We start from the raw sequence: 18,082 nt of genomic DNA, 5'->3' as shown, positions 1-18,082 counted from the left end.
ATTAGAAATGTCTAACTGCAACTGAGAGACCGCCTACACCAATATCTTGGCAGTATGGGGAAATATCTACTTTGCCAATGGTGAAAACTAATAAAGGCACTAATGTTATCACAATAAAAGCATTATTGTATAATTCAACACCTCAGAATGTATTACTACTTTTAACACCAAGTCAGGATTAATTGTAATATGTCAAAGACATCCCAATACAGTGGCTGTCTGTTAAATACTACATTGCAGGGTGATTAGTCAGCAGCCATATCACCCTCCAACTCACAACTGGCAGCCCACTGAAGCTAAGCAGCTGTGAGCCTGGTCAGTACCTGGATAGGAGACCTCCTGTGAAAAACTAAGGTTGCTGCTGGAAGAGGTGTTAGTGGGGCCAGCAGGGGGCGCTCACCCTGCGGTCTATGTGGGTCCTAATGCCCCAGTATATGATGGGGACACTATACTGTAAACAGGCACCGTAAAACCGAGGTCTCTGTGGTCATTAAAAATCCCAGGGCGTTTCTTGTAAAGAGTAGGGGTGTAACCCTGGCGTCCTTATCAGTCATGGCCTCCTAATAATCATCGTCTATGAATTGGCTTCATTACTCTGCTCTCCTCCCCACTAATAGCCGATGTGTGGTGAGTGTTCTGGTGCACTATGGCTGCCGTCGCATCATCCAGGTGGATGCTGCACATTGGTGGTGTTTGAGGGGAGCGCTATATAAGTGTAAGCAATTATTATTATTATTATTATTATTATTATTACATTACAAGTGTGTGTCTCTAAAATGTGTTTTTCTACAGAAGTGCTGCAATGTGCTTCAGAAAATCCCTCTTAATCTCTCTAATGGGGTGTTTGTTCAAAAATATACATCAGCAGCAGGAATCGGGCAGATGGAGACAAAAGTCAGATATGTAATCTAACTCAAGCCATTTCTGTCTCAGATACACACACATTAACATTTTTTGAATCCATGCATTTTCCACATATATGATTGCAGCAAGACAGGACCTAACCTGCAGAAAATGGATGCAAGGCAGGATACACCTTGGAGGGGTCGCCAGTCCATTACAAGTCACATGCGCACACACACACATTCCCTCACTTACACCTACAGGGAGCAAATTAGAGATGGCAATTAACCTTGACTGCTTGTATTTGGACTGTGAACAGGAAACTGGAGCACCCAGAGAAATTCTGTGCATCCGCAGGGAGAACCTGCAAACCCAACACAGAAGATGTCCCAGGCCAGGAGCATAGAGCAGTGAAGCAGCAGCAAAAACCACCATACCACCCACGACCTTAATCATACAGAGCCAGACTTCTGAATTTGCATTCTGTTGCTAATACAGTATGTTTATAGAGCCTTTGTTTTTTTTTTATAGTTGTGTCTGTAAGACCTTAAACACCCCATTCTATGCAAAGTTGTGAACATCTGAATACAATCTCAGTATTCAATTGTATCAAAATTCACAGGAGTGAGAGTGGCTTACTTGCAGATGTATAAATATCTAATTTTACATGGGTTTTACATGGCTTCCTAGCTGTGTAAAATATTTATCAGTGTGATTCCAAATTGCCAGAAACCATAACTTTGTTGCACAATATTATGAAATAGTCTAACATGCTAATACTTAAATTTGATTAATTTTAAAATGCTAATTTCCTGTATTAAAATGCTTCACAATTCTGTAATTTTACTGATATTATTTTAGGAACAGTGTTACATGCAAATTACAGCAACATCTCCTTGCTGACTTTTTCCCTCTATACTGAATACTGAATACTGTGGTACATTTCCAGTTTAAATGAAATTTCCTGTATTGTGCAACTTCATTTTAATGAAGTGAAAAACATAAAAAAAGAAGTAGGCAAACCTCCACCAGTTACAGTAACCTCAGAAAACTGAGCTATGCAGGGGTTAAATTCTGTATGTAGCTGCAAACAGAAACTTCCTGAAACTACTTTCATTTTTACTGCGTTTTTTAATCCTAGTTCTTTCTTTTTGAAGTCCGTCTAAGTGCTGCCTTTGGATCACAACATGATTACCAAGAACTTATAAGAAAACAAATGTGTTCCTAATAATGTCCTTCTTGAAGAAAAAAGTTAAATTGTATGATTGGTCATTGCAGGCAAGTAGTCCTACAACAGGAACAGCTCCGACAAGCCTGTCACGAACGTCTGTTACTCCTTCTACTCAGGATATTTGCAGGTAGGTGGAGAAGATTGAGAACTTTGAAGTCTTCTGATTAAATGTCTGTAAGTTTTGTTTTTTATGGTCTGTTTTCGTTTCTGTATGACCTACTGTGGCTACCAATTGTGCTTGCATTGTATTTTGAAGACATCATCTATTTTAACTCACTTGCTTTTGTAAACTGGGCTTCAAGTAAGGCATTGTTAAAAGGCCTAAACAAGTTTATTTTTAAAAAAAGTCAACACGATAGCTAGCATGGAGTATTCAACTAAGTAAAAAAAAACATTAGCTTTGTTTTCTTCTTTGACAAAACATCTTAAGAAAAAGCTGTAAATTTGGAGAAAATTGGCTTGATCAGCAGTTATTAAATTATGTAAAACTGGTATTTCCATACACTTAACTTTCTAATGGAGAAGTTATTAATACTAACTACTCATTACCCTTAAAAGATTACATAGTTTGTTGAAGGCCTTTGTGCCTGTAAAAAAGGCTTTTTGGGAAGTTGTTACAAAACAAGAACCCCAGTTAAAACACTGTTTTTATTTTTTTCTGTCTGTTAAATTATCCCTATCATCTTCTTTTTTCCACTCTTTATTTTCCATCTTTTTATGTTGTCACTGATGCTGCTGCTCTGCTCTGCTAAGGCCTGCAACTCTGCATGAGGTTCAGGAAGATGACTTTGAGCATTGCGCTCCTGTCACAGTCCTGACTAATACGGGTCAGCATATTGGTAAGAGACAGACCAAAAGACAGCATAGAACAAAAAAGGAAACCTGTCAAAGCTGTGAGTGCATTGAGGGCCCAAAGCGTCACAGTAAGAAACTCTTTAGGTCACGCAAAGAATTCCTCAGGCTGAAACACAATAGATTCCAACATGATTCAGACTCCTCTTCAGATGAGGAGCACTGGAGACAGGCAAGGAGCTGGAGTCGGGAGAAGGCAAGAATTTCCAAAAAAGGGAGAAGATGCAATCAGCCTACCAAGCATCAAGATCGAGCAGCAGAACGGGATGCAATAGAACTAGTTTCAATTGATTCTGATGACGAAGAGAAGAAGGAAAATCACATCCCTTCAGAGGTGGAAGCCCCAGTTTTAAAGAACCGTAGAAGGCCTTGTAGGAAGCAGGAAACAAGAATTTCCTCTACTTCACAATCTTCTCAGCTGCGTGGTTCTCATTTTGAGAAAAGGAAGGATACTTCAAGAGATGCAGGAATCATAGGAGAAAATGCTGACAGTTCATCACCACCCGATGAAGATACAATCACCAAGACCTATGAAGACAGAGGCTCAGGTAATGAAGCCCTTGCTGTGCCTCGTGTCAAGAAGCATAATTTTCAGGATGGCAGAACCCAGCAGCCTTCCGATGATGAATTGGAAGTTTGCAGGTTGGTAAACTTTGTAGTGCACAGCATGTGTATACATTATCATTAGTGTTCATCATGCTCAGCTTTTGTTTTTTCACAATGTTCTAGAAGTGTGCATGGACTTTCAGATTTAAGCAATGGAGCCCCATATCTCAAATGAGTTAATTAGCTAGAACAGCAGTTCTCAAACTCTTTGGACCAAGTACCACCCCTGATCAAACCAAAGCATCCAGGTACCACCGACAAGTCATCTTCTCATAGGAACCCCAGAAAATCTCAATGACCAAAATGAACGCGCGTGCACACACACACTCACACACACATAAAATAAGTATTATAGTAATCAACTTTATTTGATATAGTGCCTTTAAAGGTGGCGACTCAAAGCACTTTACAGAATGACAACAGGAACAAGAACAATTAAAAATAAACAATATAAAAGCACCAATTCTGTGAGAGGGGTGAGCCTGTTTAGTCAAGCAAAGCAGATGTGAATTAATTGGTCAAGCCTTGATACAATTCACAACAGATTTTAAATCGTCAGGCATTTTCTTGACGGCAAAGGCCTCTTTTTATCTGGAGCAACCTCTCTAATTTGTGCAACTACACCACTGTGTCGGCTTGTCATCGCTCTAGCACCGTCTGTACAAACTCAGACGCATTTTATCCAGTCGATGCCATTCTCTTCAATAAATTCATTCAGAAGCTGAAATATGTGCTCTCACGCCAAATCAATTACATCTACAGACTCATCTAATTGAAGTGAAAAGCATCTGCTCGTCTTAACACACTATCAGTGTACTTTTGATATCATCCACCATATCAATAATTCTATGAGTGACTGTGTCTTTCGGAGGGGGCAGCAGGTCGAGCTGTTTAGCAGCCTTTTCTCCACACATAATACGTGTCAGCTCTTTTGCCAACGGTAAACAAAGTTTTTTAAAAATAGTATGGGGCTTACCTGTTTTAGCAATCTGCAAGCTTGCATTTTTCCCCATCTCAGAAGTCCGTCTCAGACGTTAAAAGAAGTTTTTATTTTATGCCCATGGGAGTGAAACACAGAGACGCTCTGTGTATTTTTCTCAAATTAGCCTAAAACAGTTCTTAAATATTTTTCTGATATCTATCACGCTTTCCTGTGCTCACAAGATTGCCAGCATTCGTAGTACGCATTTCTATGCTTTTCTGTGCTTACAACATTGGCATTGTTCCAAGATCACGCACATTCTCCTACCTCCCTATTTGCTGGAGATAACTTTTTGTAAATACAATTGGTCACTTATGTTCGTAGCACACATTCCTTTAGAATGGTATAGAATTACATTGTAGCTGTTGTGTCCACTCAAGTATTAACACGCGCTGTATCGTAGTACGTTGGCTGTGTATTCAACACAAACTAATTTGATTAAAATAGAAAATATGAAAACCCGTCCCAATTTTTCAGCGCACACAACAAAGTTCCAGGGTCATATGGCGTACCACCTGGCGGCGCTCCACATACCACAAGTGGTACGAGTACGATAGTTTGGGAACCACTGAGCTAGAACATTTCACTTAACACTTGCAATGATTAATAAGTGTCCAATAATCCAAGGAAAGGCATCACAGCAAAATAAAGTTGAATAAATTCTCTGTGACATTCAATAAAGCCGTGGCCCTTATCAGGACAAGCAAAATAAAATAACTGACTCTTGAAAAATTAGCCAAGTTTGTTTGAAATGCTGCTAGTGTGCTTGCAACAATATACAACTATATACAGTATAAAACGCTAGCCAAAAGTATTAAGTGACTTCTGAAATTTCATATGCTAGAAAATATTTTGTAAAAGAACCAATGGGAACATGTTTGGAATGTTTTATATTGAAAATAAAATGAAGGTCACTATTCTAGAGTAGTTTCTTCAGCTTGAGCTGCTGATAAGACCACATAATTCCACAGTGACAACATGCTGTTTTGTTACATCCCTCAAATAGCTTCAACAACATGACTGGACAGCTTATTTCATACTCCCACAATCCAAAATCAGTACCACAACCTTCTTCAATTCCACCACAACTCTTTTTTTTTTTGTAGTTCAGCCTTACAAGATTGCTTATTTTTCCTAACATATTTAATTGGATTTAAACCAAGAAACCGGGGAGACATAGCTGAGAGGAATAACTCCATCTCCTGAAAACTGTACATTGTTAGTGATGAATAGCATGAAGTATTATCATAACCATCTATTTCCAACATGGAAAAATGGCAAAATGGAAAATTATTGTTTTCTTGGTAAATATAGTAAGGTTATAAAAATTATACAGCACATGCCCAATGGAAAATGCAAGTAACTTGGAAGTTTTACTGAGTCTTAATTGATGACTAATACAATTGCTACGTTGAGCATCTGTGTTTTAGCTATCTGAACAAAGAATATCTTTATTTCCATGATTGTGCTATGACTAAACACATACAAATAGTTTTCCTGTCACACAGAATTCCAACATTACTGATTTTGCAGTCAACAAAATAATAACTGATTTTGAAATGAACAAAAGAATATACCCTTTGAATCTGGGGTCTATCTACTGTAGCACTAGTACTAGGAGATGATGTGCACTTGTATCAAAACAAAGCCCAGACAAATGGCAGTCTGTATTTGGTTAACTAACTTCACATTACTGGCAAAACCATATGGACATGAGAAAAGCAAGAAAAAGAAAGGTCTTTCAGCCCATTTGTTATTTAGTAGCTAATTACCCCCAAAATCTCTTGCAACCCTTTTTGAAAAGAAACTAGGGTTTCAGCTTCAACAATGTGACTGGATCACTTATTCCATACTCCCACATTCCAAAACCAGTGCCACAACCTTCTACAATTCCACCACAAAATAAATTTTATTTATAGTATGCCACTGCCAAAAAATTAATCCCTTGAAACCACTAGCATGTGGAAGTGTATCACTGCTAGTGCCATTGTTAAGGACGCTGTGATAAAAGAACATGCACACTCTAATTTTAACAAGTAATATTTAAAATTCATTATTAAACATAAGTAAAAGACCCTTGTCCTAATAAACTACATATCACTTCAAATTATATAATTAGATTATAATATACAGCACCGAACTAAAACAAAAAGTCTACACCCATATAACGTTAGAATTAACATCCAAAGAATGAACTAATCACATACTATTGTTACAAGTGTGCATATGCATTTATATTCAACTAAACCTTTTGCTACCGTCTTATCAAGATTCATCACCAAAACAATGTCTGATTCCCGATTGTGTCTCGGGAATTAAAAGATAATTGCAAGAACACAAGAGGGGGAAGTGCAAGGAGCCTTATTCCCTGTATTTCACATACTGTAGTGCTCTGGAGTTCAGCTTCGAGATCTGAAACTGTCAAATGTGCAAAACAAATAAGAACAGCAGCCGAGAGGTAAGGAGAGGCGGTTTTCAAGCTCCATTCATCCCGCGTGTGTGTTTTCACAGGATCTGCCACTGCGAAGGAGATGAGGACAGCCCTCTCATCACACCGTGCCGCTGCACGGGGAGCCTGCGCTTCGTGCACCAGGCCTGTCTGCACCAGTGGATCAAGAGCTCGGACACGCGCTGCTGCGAACTCTGCAAATACGACTTCATAATGGAGACGAAGCTCAAACCGCTGCGCAAGGTAACCAGATCATATCACATTATCGGGGTATCTCAGGGTGACATGTAGCCCCTTTTATTCACCACTTCATAAATTCTTCAAGCGGTGATACCGAAAGCAACAGAAGGACAAACCTAAAATTAACTAGAGTACAGCTGGTAATTAAAAAAGAGGAGTAACCTTCCCACAATTACTTAACTATGTTCTTGGTTTCTATGTGTAGATGTATGGCTGCCTTTAAAAATCCTGATACAATTATCTATATCCTTATATATTTTATTACAAAGCTCTTTTGAAACCTTAATACACCACTTTTCACAATAGTGAGTCACATTGGCAAGAAAATCACACAGATAATCCAGTGTCTATTGCAATACCCAGGACATATGCATAACCTTACCTTCTCATATATTATTTAACAAAGGATATATGATCAGAAGTAATAGCTAAAGCTTGATAGGTCAGGTTGCTACACTGAGGGATTGACTTTCCTTTTAAGCTAATTTGGAATATGTCTTCTGTCTGTTTGACTGTAGCAAAAGATCTGTGTGTTCTTTGATTTTTGATCCAGTTGTACATAGTTTCCATAGAAACAGTCTGAATTATGTAAGGGCACTACTTCAGATCATAGACTGAATTTAGCAACTGTACAGTCTGTTATCTTGGATAAAGGAGATGACCACAAACATATCAAAGTTAATTCCAAGAAAACATTATTATTTTCAATTCCAAAGTACAATTATGTAGTTCTCATGTAAGACGTATATTGTTAACTTGAAAAACATAAAAGAAGAGGGACAAATTGATTGCTTTTTGTTACAATTATATTTATTTATATAATATAATTAAATTATAAGCAGTAAACATTATAAAAGATTTCTTAGGAAGAATAAAAATGTAACAAACCAATTAAGTTGATATAGACATTGCTTTCTGGGCCAAATTCCATTATTAATTATTTTTTTCTGGGGCAGTTAATAATAATCATGTACAAGAAACATTTAGAAAATATTGATAATAATAAAGGTTGTATGAAACTAATGATTAAAAGTCTTTAAAAGTATAAATTAATACATTATTTGCTAAACTAATGTATATATTTTATATCTTAGTAGAATTCAAGTATATTACAGTTGTTCTAATTCCAGTTAGTGTTTTTTTTTTAGTTGACCATTTGTAATAGAAATGTTTATGAAAACCATTTCTGATAGCATATTCTTGAGCGGCCATTCCCAGGTACAGTATATAATATACCATTTACAAAGCATCTGTTATTGCTTCAAAAGAGATGTGAATGTGATGACTTAGCAGTTACAGTGATTCTGGGAAGGGAACTATGTGACATTCACTTTACCACTTCTTATTTCCGTCATCAAATCTCTTCTCACATGGCACTGGTGCCATTTAGCCATAATGACTCGCTCTGTTTTACAGTAATTTTGTAGGATGACATCTTTAATAGGTACATACAGTATTCTGCTTATTTATGATCACCCCATTTAACAGTACAGCATTTAAACTGTACTTCATTGTAATTATTTGTAATATTTTTTATGCTAATCCAATTTTGGTTCTGTGTGAATTAGCACAGTGATTTCATTTCAACAAAGCAAAAACAACATTTTTAGAAACAATAAGAATTGTGAAGAACTTGTACTGTACTGTATATTAAGAAACACGGAAAAAGTGGCCGATATGGATGATCTATTTCCTGCTATCTCTCGCCTATTTTCATCATCTGTTTAATTGTTTTGTTTATGTGGTATCTAACCATGCTGTTTCATTGATACAAATGTATGCCATCTATCTCACAACTCGGGGAGGCAGTGTCTGTGAGAGCTAGGGTGCCCCGTGGCTAGAGCAATAGCTCATTGCATAAGTAATGACACAATAATAACTGCTATTTATGAATGTTCTCAAATTACAGATTCTAATAGTGCAGTTGTTTGCCACCTTATTTCTCTTTTATCCAAAAAGTTATTTTAAAGGATTCTGCATACTCCATCCAGAGTTTCTAGATTCTGAAACCACATTTCTATCTGAAGGTTATTGTTTAGCAGCAAAAAAGGGGGAAATGTCCTATGATTCTTTGTTTTCTATTGGCTAAGTGTTTATTGGTTAAAGAATTGGTTAGAGGCAAGTGAAGCTCACAATGGAGCGTTGTTCAGCAAAATTTTTTCATTAAAGGCTCTATTAAAGGAACATTAATGAGAATTGATTTTCACATTATAATGAATTAAGTTTATACATATTCTAGATTGTCAGTTTTATATCAAGCTGTGTAATATATATTTGAAACTTACAGTGCCCAAATGGCCAGTTTTATTGCTGTGTAAAGTAATTTATTATTCGTAACGGCAGCAGATGGATTGTTCAAACACCATCGCACCGCTTCATTGGCGTGCATAACCCATAACAGCTTCAAGAAATATGATATAATTACTTATTTCCCTTAAAAATAAAAAAATATCGCATAAAAATATAATGTCAGGCGTATAACAAAATTACCAGATATAATGAATTTCATAAATCATTTTTAAAATTATAAGAAACAAACCAAATCAAGAGTCCCCTGATCACAAGCATCAAATTATTCTTTATTGACTTACTTAAAATCAAATGACTCTTTTTGTCTGACATTTCTTTGAAATCTGTTTTGGAGAAAGAATTCAGTTTTATAAGCAACAATAAAATTATGCATGAAAATAGTGAAAAAGTGCTGTGATTGATAGGCCTGTATTCCCTCAGCTCTATTGCTGTAAAACTAAACAGATTTCAAATATGCATTCATTATTTAGGGTTACAGATGATGTTTATATAATTAATTTATAATAATTGATAAGTCATATCAATTGATATTTTATTAAAGAAGATCCTTAAAATGTGAAAAAAGATGAAGACCTTCATATGCATAGTGGTGTAGATCACTGTTATTGTTGTTCAACCAAGTCTTGAAGAGCCATGTGATATTCTGATTTTGATTGTTTAAAAACTCTCAGTAAACTTACATGGTCACAACTGTTATGATCACTTTTATTTAACAAAAGATGATGTAGACCGCTAATACCAGGTAAAACTCAAAAACACTCCTCACGTAATAACATACCCTTTTTCTAATTTGAATTTGGATGACTCTTCAGTCAAAAACTGTGAGATAACTGTTGATGTTTAGATAATTATATTTGACTGATATTTAAAAATGTGTCTGGACCTACAGTATTAAACTCATTTTCACTAGTTATTATTACAGTATACAATAAAAAAACACATTTGAACTTATTTCTTATAGTTTAGCTCCAGTTTGCAATTGAGAACTTGTAACCCTTGTAAAAATTGAGAGGTTTCATAAGGATAATTAATAATTCATTGAAGTTATATTAGATAATGTTTACTAAGAAAACATGCAGTAGGTGAGTTGAGTTTATTATGTGAACATGTTAAATTTTAGAACCCTTGAAACTCAAAGGTGCATGTTCAAAGGTTTCATTTGACTAAATATTTCATCACTGTCGTCCTACATTGAAAAATAGCTCACTTTATGGAAACATATATTTTGTATAATCAAACATTTGAAGCCTAAAGCAAAACTAAAAAATGAAAATAAGTTCTTTACAGTATTAATGTAAGATGGCTCAAGTGCACACTCTTGTGGAAGTGAGATTTGTGAAATGTCTGTAAAGAAAGAAAATCTAAATACAGTGATCTAACAACCAGTAGTATTTTACTGTAATACAAGGTTTATGATACAATGACACCCGAGGAAGGCTCCACAGCCGAAATGTTGTGTTTCCTTTCTTCTCTTTTCAGCATGGAATAAACTTTTACTTGTTCCTTACGATACAATATAGAAGTTAAACAACAGAGAAACTGCTGTGTAATATACAATATTGGCAACAGAACCTAGTAAAGCATGGAATTGGTACACAATGTTTGTACACAGAAACGATTCAAAAGCGACAACACAGAAAAGCCAGGTCCAAACTGCTGGTGCCTGCAACTTGATCTTGATCCTCTACTACTACTCTACTTGATCTACTGTGTTGGGCAGTGTCAAGGTAATGTTGTGTAATGTGTCAAGGTAACTCACATGGTAAAAGTATGTGAGTTGCAAGACAAGGAAATGCTCTATGCAATCAACAGATGTACATAAAGTGCTCATAACAAACTTAAGTTCTGAAACATATGATTCGACAGCATGTGTAGGCAGAAAGGGGTACTACATTTAATGGCTCTTATGAAAAAAAGTACAGTATATCCTTGCAGTGTAATATATACAGTATATAGTGCTTTGCAAAAGTATTCTGACCCTTGCACGGTTGCTTTAAACTTTCCCATTATGCCATAGCAACTAAAATTGTTTATGTAGACGTCCTATTCAATATGTTTAGTGCAAAAAAAGGAGACATAAGAAGGAAATATACATTAAATATGAAATCAAAACTGACAAGTGATTGCATAACAATTCAGATCCTTTTCTAAACCACAAGCTTACCTTAATGAGCCACACAATTAGCTGAGTGGCCTTTGTCTGCAATAACTGTGATTTTCATTATTTCAGAATTAAAACACCTGTATCTGTGAGATTCCTTGGTCAGGTTGTGAAGCTGAAGCAAAGAGTAATGAAGACTAAGGTGCTTTCAAAGCAAATCATAAAGTCATTGAAAAACACAGAATAGGAAAAAGCAGAGAAGATAGAAAAATATTGAAGATTCTGAATATCCCTGTGAGCACGGTCTACTTAACTATCAAGAAATTAATGTTGCATTATACCATCCAGACACTGCCTAGTTCAGGACTCCCCTCCAAACTGAGGGACAGGCAAGGAGGAAACTGATGAAGGGATGCCACTGTTAGGCCAATCATAACTTTGAAAGAGCTACAGATGGTTTTTAGTTCAATGGCTGAGATGGGAGAAAATGTGTACCAGTCAAACTAGCCTGTATGCCAAAGTGGAAAACTCGTGTCAGATTCCACATGTAGTTTGCAAGAAAGCATTTAAGTGATCCTGCAAACAGTGGACGAGAGGTGTTGTTGTCAGCTGAGACCAAATTGGATCTTTTGGCGTTAATATCAAGCAGTATTTTTGGTGTACAGTAGGTAGGATCATGCTATGGGAATCCTTCTTCTCAGCAAGGACCAGAAAGCTCATTAGGAATGAAGGAAAGATAGAAGTAGCAACGTACAGGCAAACACTAGAGGAAAATCTGTTTAAGTCTGCTAAAGACCTAAACTGGGATGAAAATTTAGCTTTGATTAAGACAGTGATCCAAAGAACAAGGCAAAAGCCACCCTGAAGTGGATTCGGTGAATACCCTTGAGTGGCCCACTCAAAACCCTGACTTAAATCCCATTGACAATCTGTTGAAAACTATATCCCATAAGTGATCTCAAACAAGTTGAGAGAGCTTGAGCACATCTGATAAGTTGAATGGCCAAAACTTGCCAAAAGACTTGTGTAATTGCTGCCAAAGATGCTTGCACCTTACATACTGAATTGAGTTCTTGGGTCCATACCTATCCCATCAACATAGTTTAGTTGTTTATCTTTAGTTTTTGCTGACATTTACTGTAATTTATCTTACAGTCAGAAGACTTCAGTTTGAGAAATCAAGTTTGAATTAAATATTAAGTTTAATTTAGGGTGTAGGTGTAAAGGTCAATTTGTAATTTCACAAAATGGTCTGTACAGTAGGTCTGAATATTTTTGAAGAATTGAAAGGACTGAGTGGAAATCTGAGATTCATCTGTTTGCCACATATAGTAGTTCTTAATTATATTAAAAGTAATAACCTCAAAAGGTCAAAAATGCTGTAAAAATCTCCAACATTAATTTTAATGGAAGAAGGATATTATCTAGTTTACTGATATTACATTTTTTACACCCCACTGTTGCATACAGGGCAAGAATGTCTGGTTTTATTAAAAGATTCAATTAACAATAAGTGATCTATTCTTCCCCAAGGAACAACTGTCATGAGGTTGAAATGTCATTTGATGGTATGTGTGAAAAGGTAACAATACTCCAAACACATTAATTACAACAGGCACCGTTCTGTACCGAAAGTAGAAATACCACCAATTCTATACATGGGAAACAGAAGAATCAAAGTGGAGTTTTCAGTGAAAGCTCAGAAGGAGGTTAAACTTTCCCACATACACTCACCTACATATCAGTATCATGATTATATTTCTCATACATTAGATTCTAAAGCACCCATTCGCACAATATCATTTCACCATCCTCGCTCTAACCCCTCATCAGCCTTTGTACTTTGTTCCTTACAGTCAGATTGAAATTCCCTCAGCCAATAAAGCAAACTAATTCAAATCATGACTTAATCACGGCTTGGCCAAACTACTGCATAGGAATGAAATGAATGCCCTCCCTTGATTAATACTAAAATCATTGAATTATAAAATCAGTTTTTATAATTTTTATGATATACCAAAATATTCTTGGATTATTAACTTCGCATTTGCCAAGACAGTAATTGATAGTTCAGGCTACATTTTCCTCATCAAAGATGTGAGGGTTTGTCGGCCAAGATGTCTGATGTTCAAAAGTTCCTACTAAATGTGTTAATGAAAAGTGAAGCAGAGTGTAGCAAGCTGTGTGTACTGACAGGAGTTTTCAGCTTGCGACTGGCCCGTTCATCTTTAATGATTGATGAGACCAGATGGTTTAACCCCTGCTGTCTGAGCCTTGCAGCTGTGGCTGAGGGAAGGTCATTCCAGGGACTGCAGAAAAAATGCAATTTCAACTAAACTGCCTCAGAATTTCATACTTAGCTGGATGCTTTTTGCTGCCATACCTCAAAACATCTTTCTCGTATTAAAACCTTTTCTATAAATGGCTTCTTCAGCATTTTCTGTTTGCTATTTGCGGGTTGATATCTTTGTTATGGACAATGGGGATGAACTTATAAAAAAAATGATATTTTAAAAGGTGAATGTGGGAGAATCTGGAATCATATTACCAAAACAAATGTTAGATATTTTTATTAATATAAGGACACTTAACTCTTAAAATGTGTCAACCCATTTATCCATGTACTTTCAATAACTGTTCAGTCCATTTGTACCCTAGTTCTCTTAATGAGCAATCTTCTCTTCACCTTTTCGATAATATTGTTTTCTAAAAGAATATCTGAATCTAGTGTCTGCTACAAACCATTAATTTTGCATACATATGTATTTCTGATGTATCACTATGCATCGTTCTTAATACTGTACTTTGATATTTTTGCTGAATAACAATTAGGTGAATTTGAAACATGAACCTTAATATTTCACAAATTATTTATTAAATGTAAGTTTACACTTTCTAAAATAAGTGGACAGTATCAGAAATTGACATGTTCAGTAATCCAGAGTTAATGTGCACTGAATTTTATAACAGGTGTAGAATTTTGTCAAGATATAATTCCTACAATCAGTTGTTTGTCTACATTTAAATATCATTTGAAAATACTCTTTTAAAGTTGCATTTCTAACTTGTAAAATAACTATGCAGCTTAGTTTTCCTCTTATAAGTCTGTGAAATCATGCTCTATGTTATTTTTTTATAGTTACTTCATTGTTCTGTTCAGCTGTTGGTGTTTTTAAGATTCCATTGTAAATTATTGAGGACTTGGAGATGTCTTGGTATTAAAGGTGCAATATATGTAGAATAAATGTAAAATAAATTCTAAAAGGTTGCAAAACGTTTTTTGTCCACTCTGGGGCCTTTGACATATCTGCATTTGGCAAATGGAGCAAATTGTTCTTTTTCAGAACTCATGTTTTTGTCACCTCTGTTAAGTCTCTTAAATTTGTTGTTCTTCAATCTTTTTTTTTTTTGGAGAAGCAGCACACTTTAGACGCTAGTTCTCAGGACACACCACTAGATGGCAATGTTTCACTGTGAGTAAAAACTAGATCCAAGGCACATACTGTATGCACTTACACTATGCAATGGATTTACTAATTGATTTAATCTTCTGGGAACTTGAATAAAAGTCCTAGTTTAAGAGTTCATATTATTTAATTGATATACAGTGACTGAAGGAGACAGTTAAGGAGACGTTTGGCTGCTGCTCCTCTCACCAGTTTTTCATTTTTGATCACTTTTTTTCTTTTTCTTTTCTTCTCTGCAACACTGGTTTCTAATTATTTATTTTTATACACTTCACGTTATCTGCTCCATGTCGCAATTTACAAATGCGACTTCCACTTGCATTGTGACTGCTGCCGACTAGCTCCTGATGAAATTGCTCAACTGAAGACTTTCACCACCCGCCACTGCCTTACTCTGGATTTTTTTCCAAAAAAACCACCTGGGATTCATCGAACACGTCTCTGAGGTACATCAACTGCCTCAACTAAAACAAAATTAATTCCTGGTAAACGAGTATTGCCGTATTATTGGGATCCTACGACCGAGGCGCTACTTCCATCGCAGCACAGGACGCTGTTTATTTCATTTGTCTGCCAGTGGAGTCTCTATTCCTGCCTTTCGGCGCAAGCCTATAAGTCCATCTCGTTCCGGCGCCGACCAAAAAAGTCTTCCCTCGCTACCATGCCTGGAGCACACTCTGCTTCCCTCTGCATCCCCGAGACTGGGGGGATCAGATCAGCGCTACTCAACACCCGCTTCATAAACAACAAGGTTCTTCTTTTATGTGATTATATCAAAGGACATAAAATGGACTTTCTGTGCTTAACCGAAACCTGGCACAGTCAAAACAATGGACTATTGGGATGCTTGATCTTACTCAGTTTATTTGTACCCCTTCACATAACAAAGAACACATCCTAGATTTAATTATTGTAAATGACTCTTTTGTCTCCTACTGCTCTTCCCTTGATCTAGGCCTCTCTGACCACTTAGCTATTCTTTTCAATCTAGAATTACCTGTTTCTAACACTTTCCCCTCTCGCTCTGTAAATTTCTGCAACTGGTGATCAATTAATCAGCCAAGGTTTGCCAATTCGGTTCTATCCTCCTTATCTTGTTTCTCATCCTCTGACATTCTAGAGGACAAAATACAAACAGTGCTCTTTTATCTACCCTTGACACCTTTGCTCCTCTAAAAACTGTTGTCAGTTACACAGTTGTCCTAGTTATTTATTGAGGTGCATAAGTGTAATACCTCTAAGTAGTTCTGATGTGATTTGTAGATACAGTAATTGTACCTTTAAAGTGAATTCATTGTGTAATGAACTGTAAAAGACCCTTAGAAAAACCCTTTACATGTGTAATTTAGGAAATAATGAGGTTAATTTTCTGATTTACTAATCAGGTTGAAACAAAAAGCATAAGGCCCTCCAGGAACTCATTGAGACCCCTGTTCTAGCTCATTTGGTTGGAAGGCATCTCAGAATCACATCCATATTTTGACAATATGGCTGGGTACCTAGTTCCAAACTCCCATACTTCACTGCCTAGAAAAAAATATTTTTGTTTTGTTATTTTTCCCAGTACTTTCAATGCGAGTCCACTAGTTCATATTTCACTGTTGGTTCTGAAGAAGTCCAATGTGTTGACTTTGATGCTTAAATCTCTCTCTTGTAGACATCTCTTTTCATGACTAAAATGATATAGTTCTTTTTGCTGGCAAATAGTCCATTGAGATTGATTACTGAACAACTATCTTATTTGCAATATAGTAATGATATCTATCCAATAATGTTTCTTTTGTCACCATATTTCTCTGTTAGCCATGTTTCTTTGATTCTGTTGTAACAGCATACTAATACAGCTACTACAGTACTTCTCTTTAACTCCTAATGTGTTCTTAAAACTCCAGCCATTTCAATACAAACATTTAATTACTTAGTCCTTTGGTATTTTTCTTTTTGTTTTGTTTTGGGGTTATTTAGGCTCTACCTCCTATGTAAATTCCTTACATATTTTCTTCCATAGTTTCTGAATAATTTACCATATGCTGACCGGTATCCTTATCATTTAGATGCAATCCCTTGTGTATGTTTACACACTGCCATAATTACAGAAAGTTTTATGGTGAAAATAAACATGGCTTTTATTCCTTTTTTACATGTTTCCAAGATCTTTGAAATTGTTTGTTATATAAAGTGTGCTGTTCATGCTGACATTTTTTTTCCTCAATAAGAACAGCAACAAACTGGGCTTCTACCCATATTTGCTTGAAACCTGTCTGTTTTTTTAAAAAAAATATTAGCTAGTTCTGCTCCAGGGAGACAACATATCATTATTGATTCAGGGTCCTTCATGCATATCTCACATGCAACAGACAATTTGTAGATGACAAAACAATCCGTCCGTTTAAGGAAAACAGAAAACAAAGGTTTTAACACCCTCAGTATAGGCTCCCGGCCACCATGATCCTGAACTGGATAAACAGTTCTGGAAAGAGATGATGTGATGTGAGGTTTGAGCATTCTTGCTAAATCAATATGCTGATACGGAAGATAGCATGCTCTATGATAAACATGACATGGTGCCCAGGCGAGCCTTTGGTTATGTAGAATAATGGAAACTTATTTTAGCAGACGTGATTTGAAATTGTTTTGGTTCTAAAGAACATGTAGATAAGATAAAGATAAGATTACTTTATTAGCCCTATACAATTTCTTGCATTAGGAATTCATCTTTTCACATACCCCAGCTTGCTCTCCATGAGACACACAGGCACACAGACGGGGAAAGAGAAGCTTGGGTGTATGATGTGTAAGATCCCCACTTCATTTACATAAAAATTCAAACAAAAGTTCTATAATAAATAAATATACTACTTTGAACTGATTTATTAAGTGTGGAGTCTGCCACATGCGTGTACGTTTTGTACAAATCCTGTATTGCCGAGTGCCACATACAGAGTCTTCTTCCAACACTTTGTTTGACCCATCTATCAAACACAAACTCACACAAACACAA

At 36.1% G+C, this 18,082-nt stretch overlaps 1 protein-coding gene across 6 annotated transcripts in view; it reads left to right on the top strand.

Annotated features, from left to right (window-relative positions):
• Nucleotides 1-18,082, top strand: part of marchf1 (membrane-associated ring finger (C3HC4) 1) — a 136,714-nt gene that overhangs the window by 115,875 nt on the left and 2,757 nt on the right. For 4 of the 6 annotated variants that reach the window (XM_088633303.1, XM_088633301.1, XM_088633302.1 and 1 more), the window contains 3 exons: nt 2,122-2,201; nt 2,828-3,568; nt 7,026-7,206. In XM_088633303.1, the coding sequence (XP_088489429.1) occupies nt 2,122-2,201; nt 2,828-3,568; nt 7,026-7,206 (1,002 nt within the window). The remainder of the gene's footprint in view (nt 1-2,121; nt 2,202-2,827; nt 3,569-7,025; nt 7,207-18,082) is intronic. The other 2 variants (XM_088633305.1, XM_088633304.1) reach the window with 1 other exon arrangement.

This window comes from Lepisosteus platostomus, chromosome 1 (assembly GCF_059453375.1).
Source record: "Lepisosteus platostomus isolate fLepPlt1 chromosome 1, fLepPlt1.hap1, whole genome shotgun sequence".
NCBI classification, from domain to species: Eukaryota; Metazoa; Chordata; class Actinopteri; order Semionotiformes; family Lepisosteidae; genus Lepisosteus; species Lepisosteus platostomus.
Note: the sequence above shows the minus strand (reverse complement) of the source record. Positions and strands in the feature narration are given on the sequence as shown.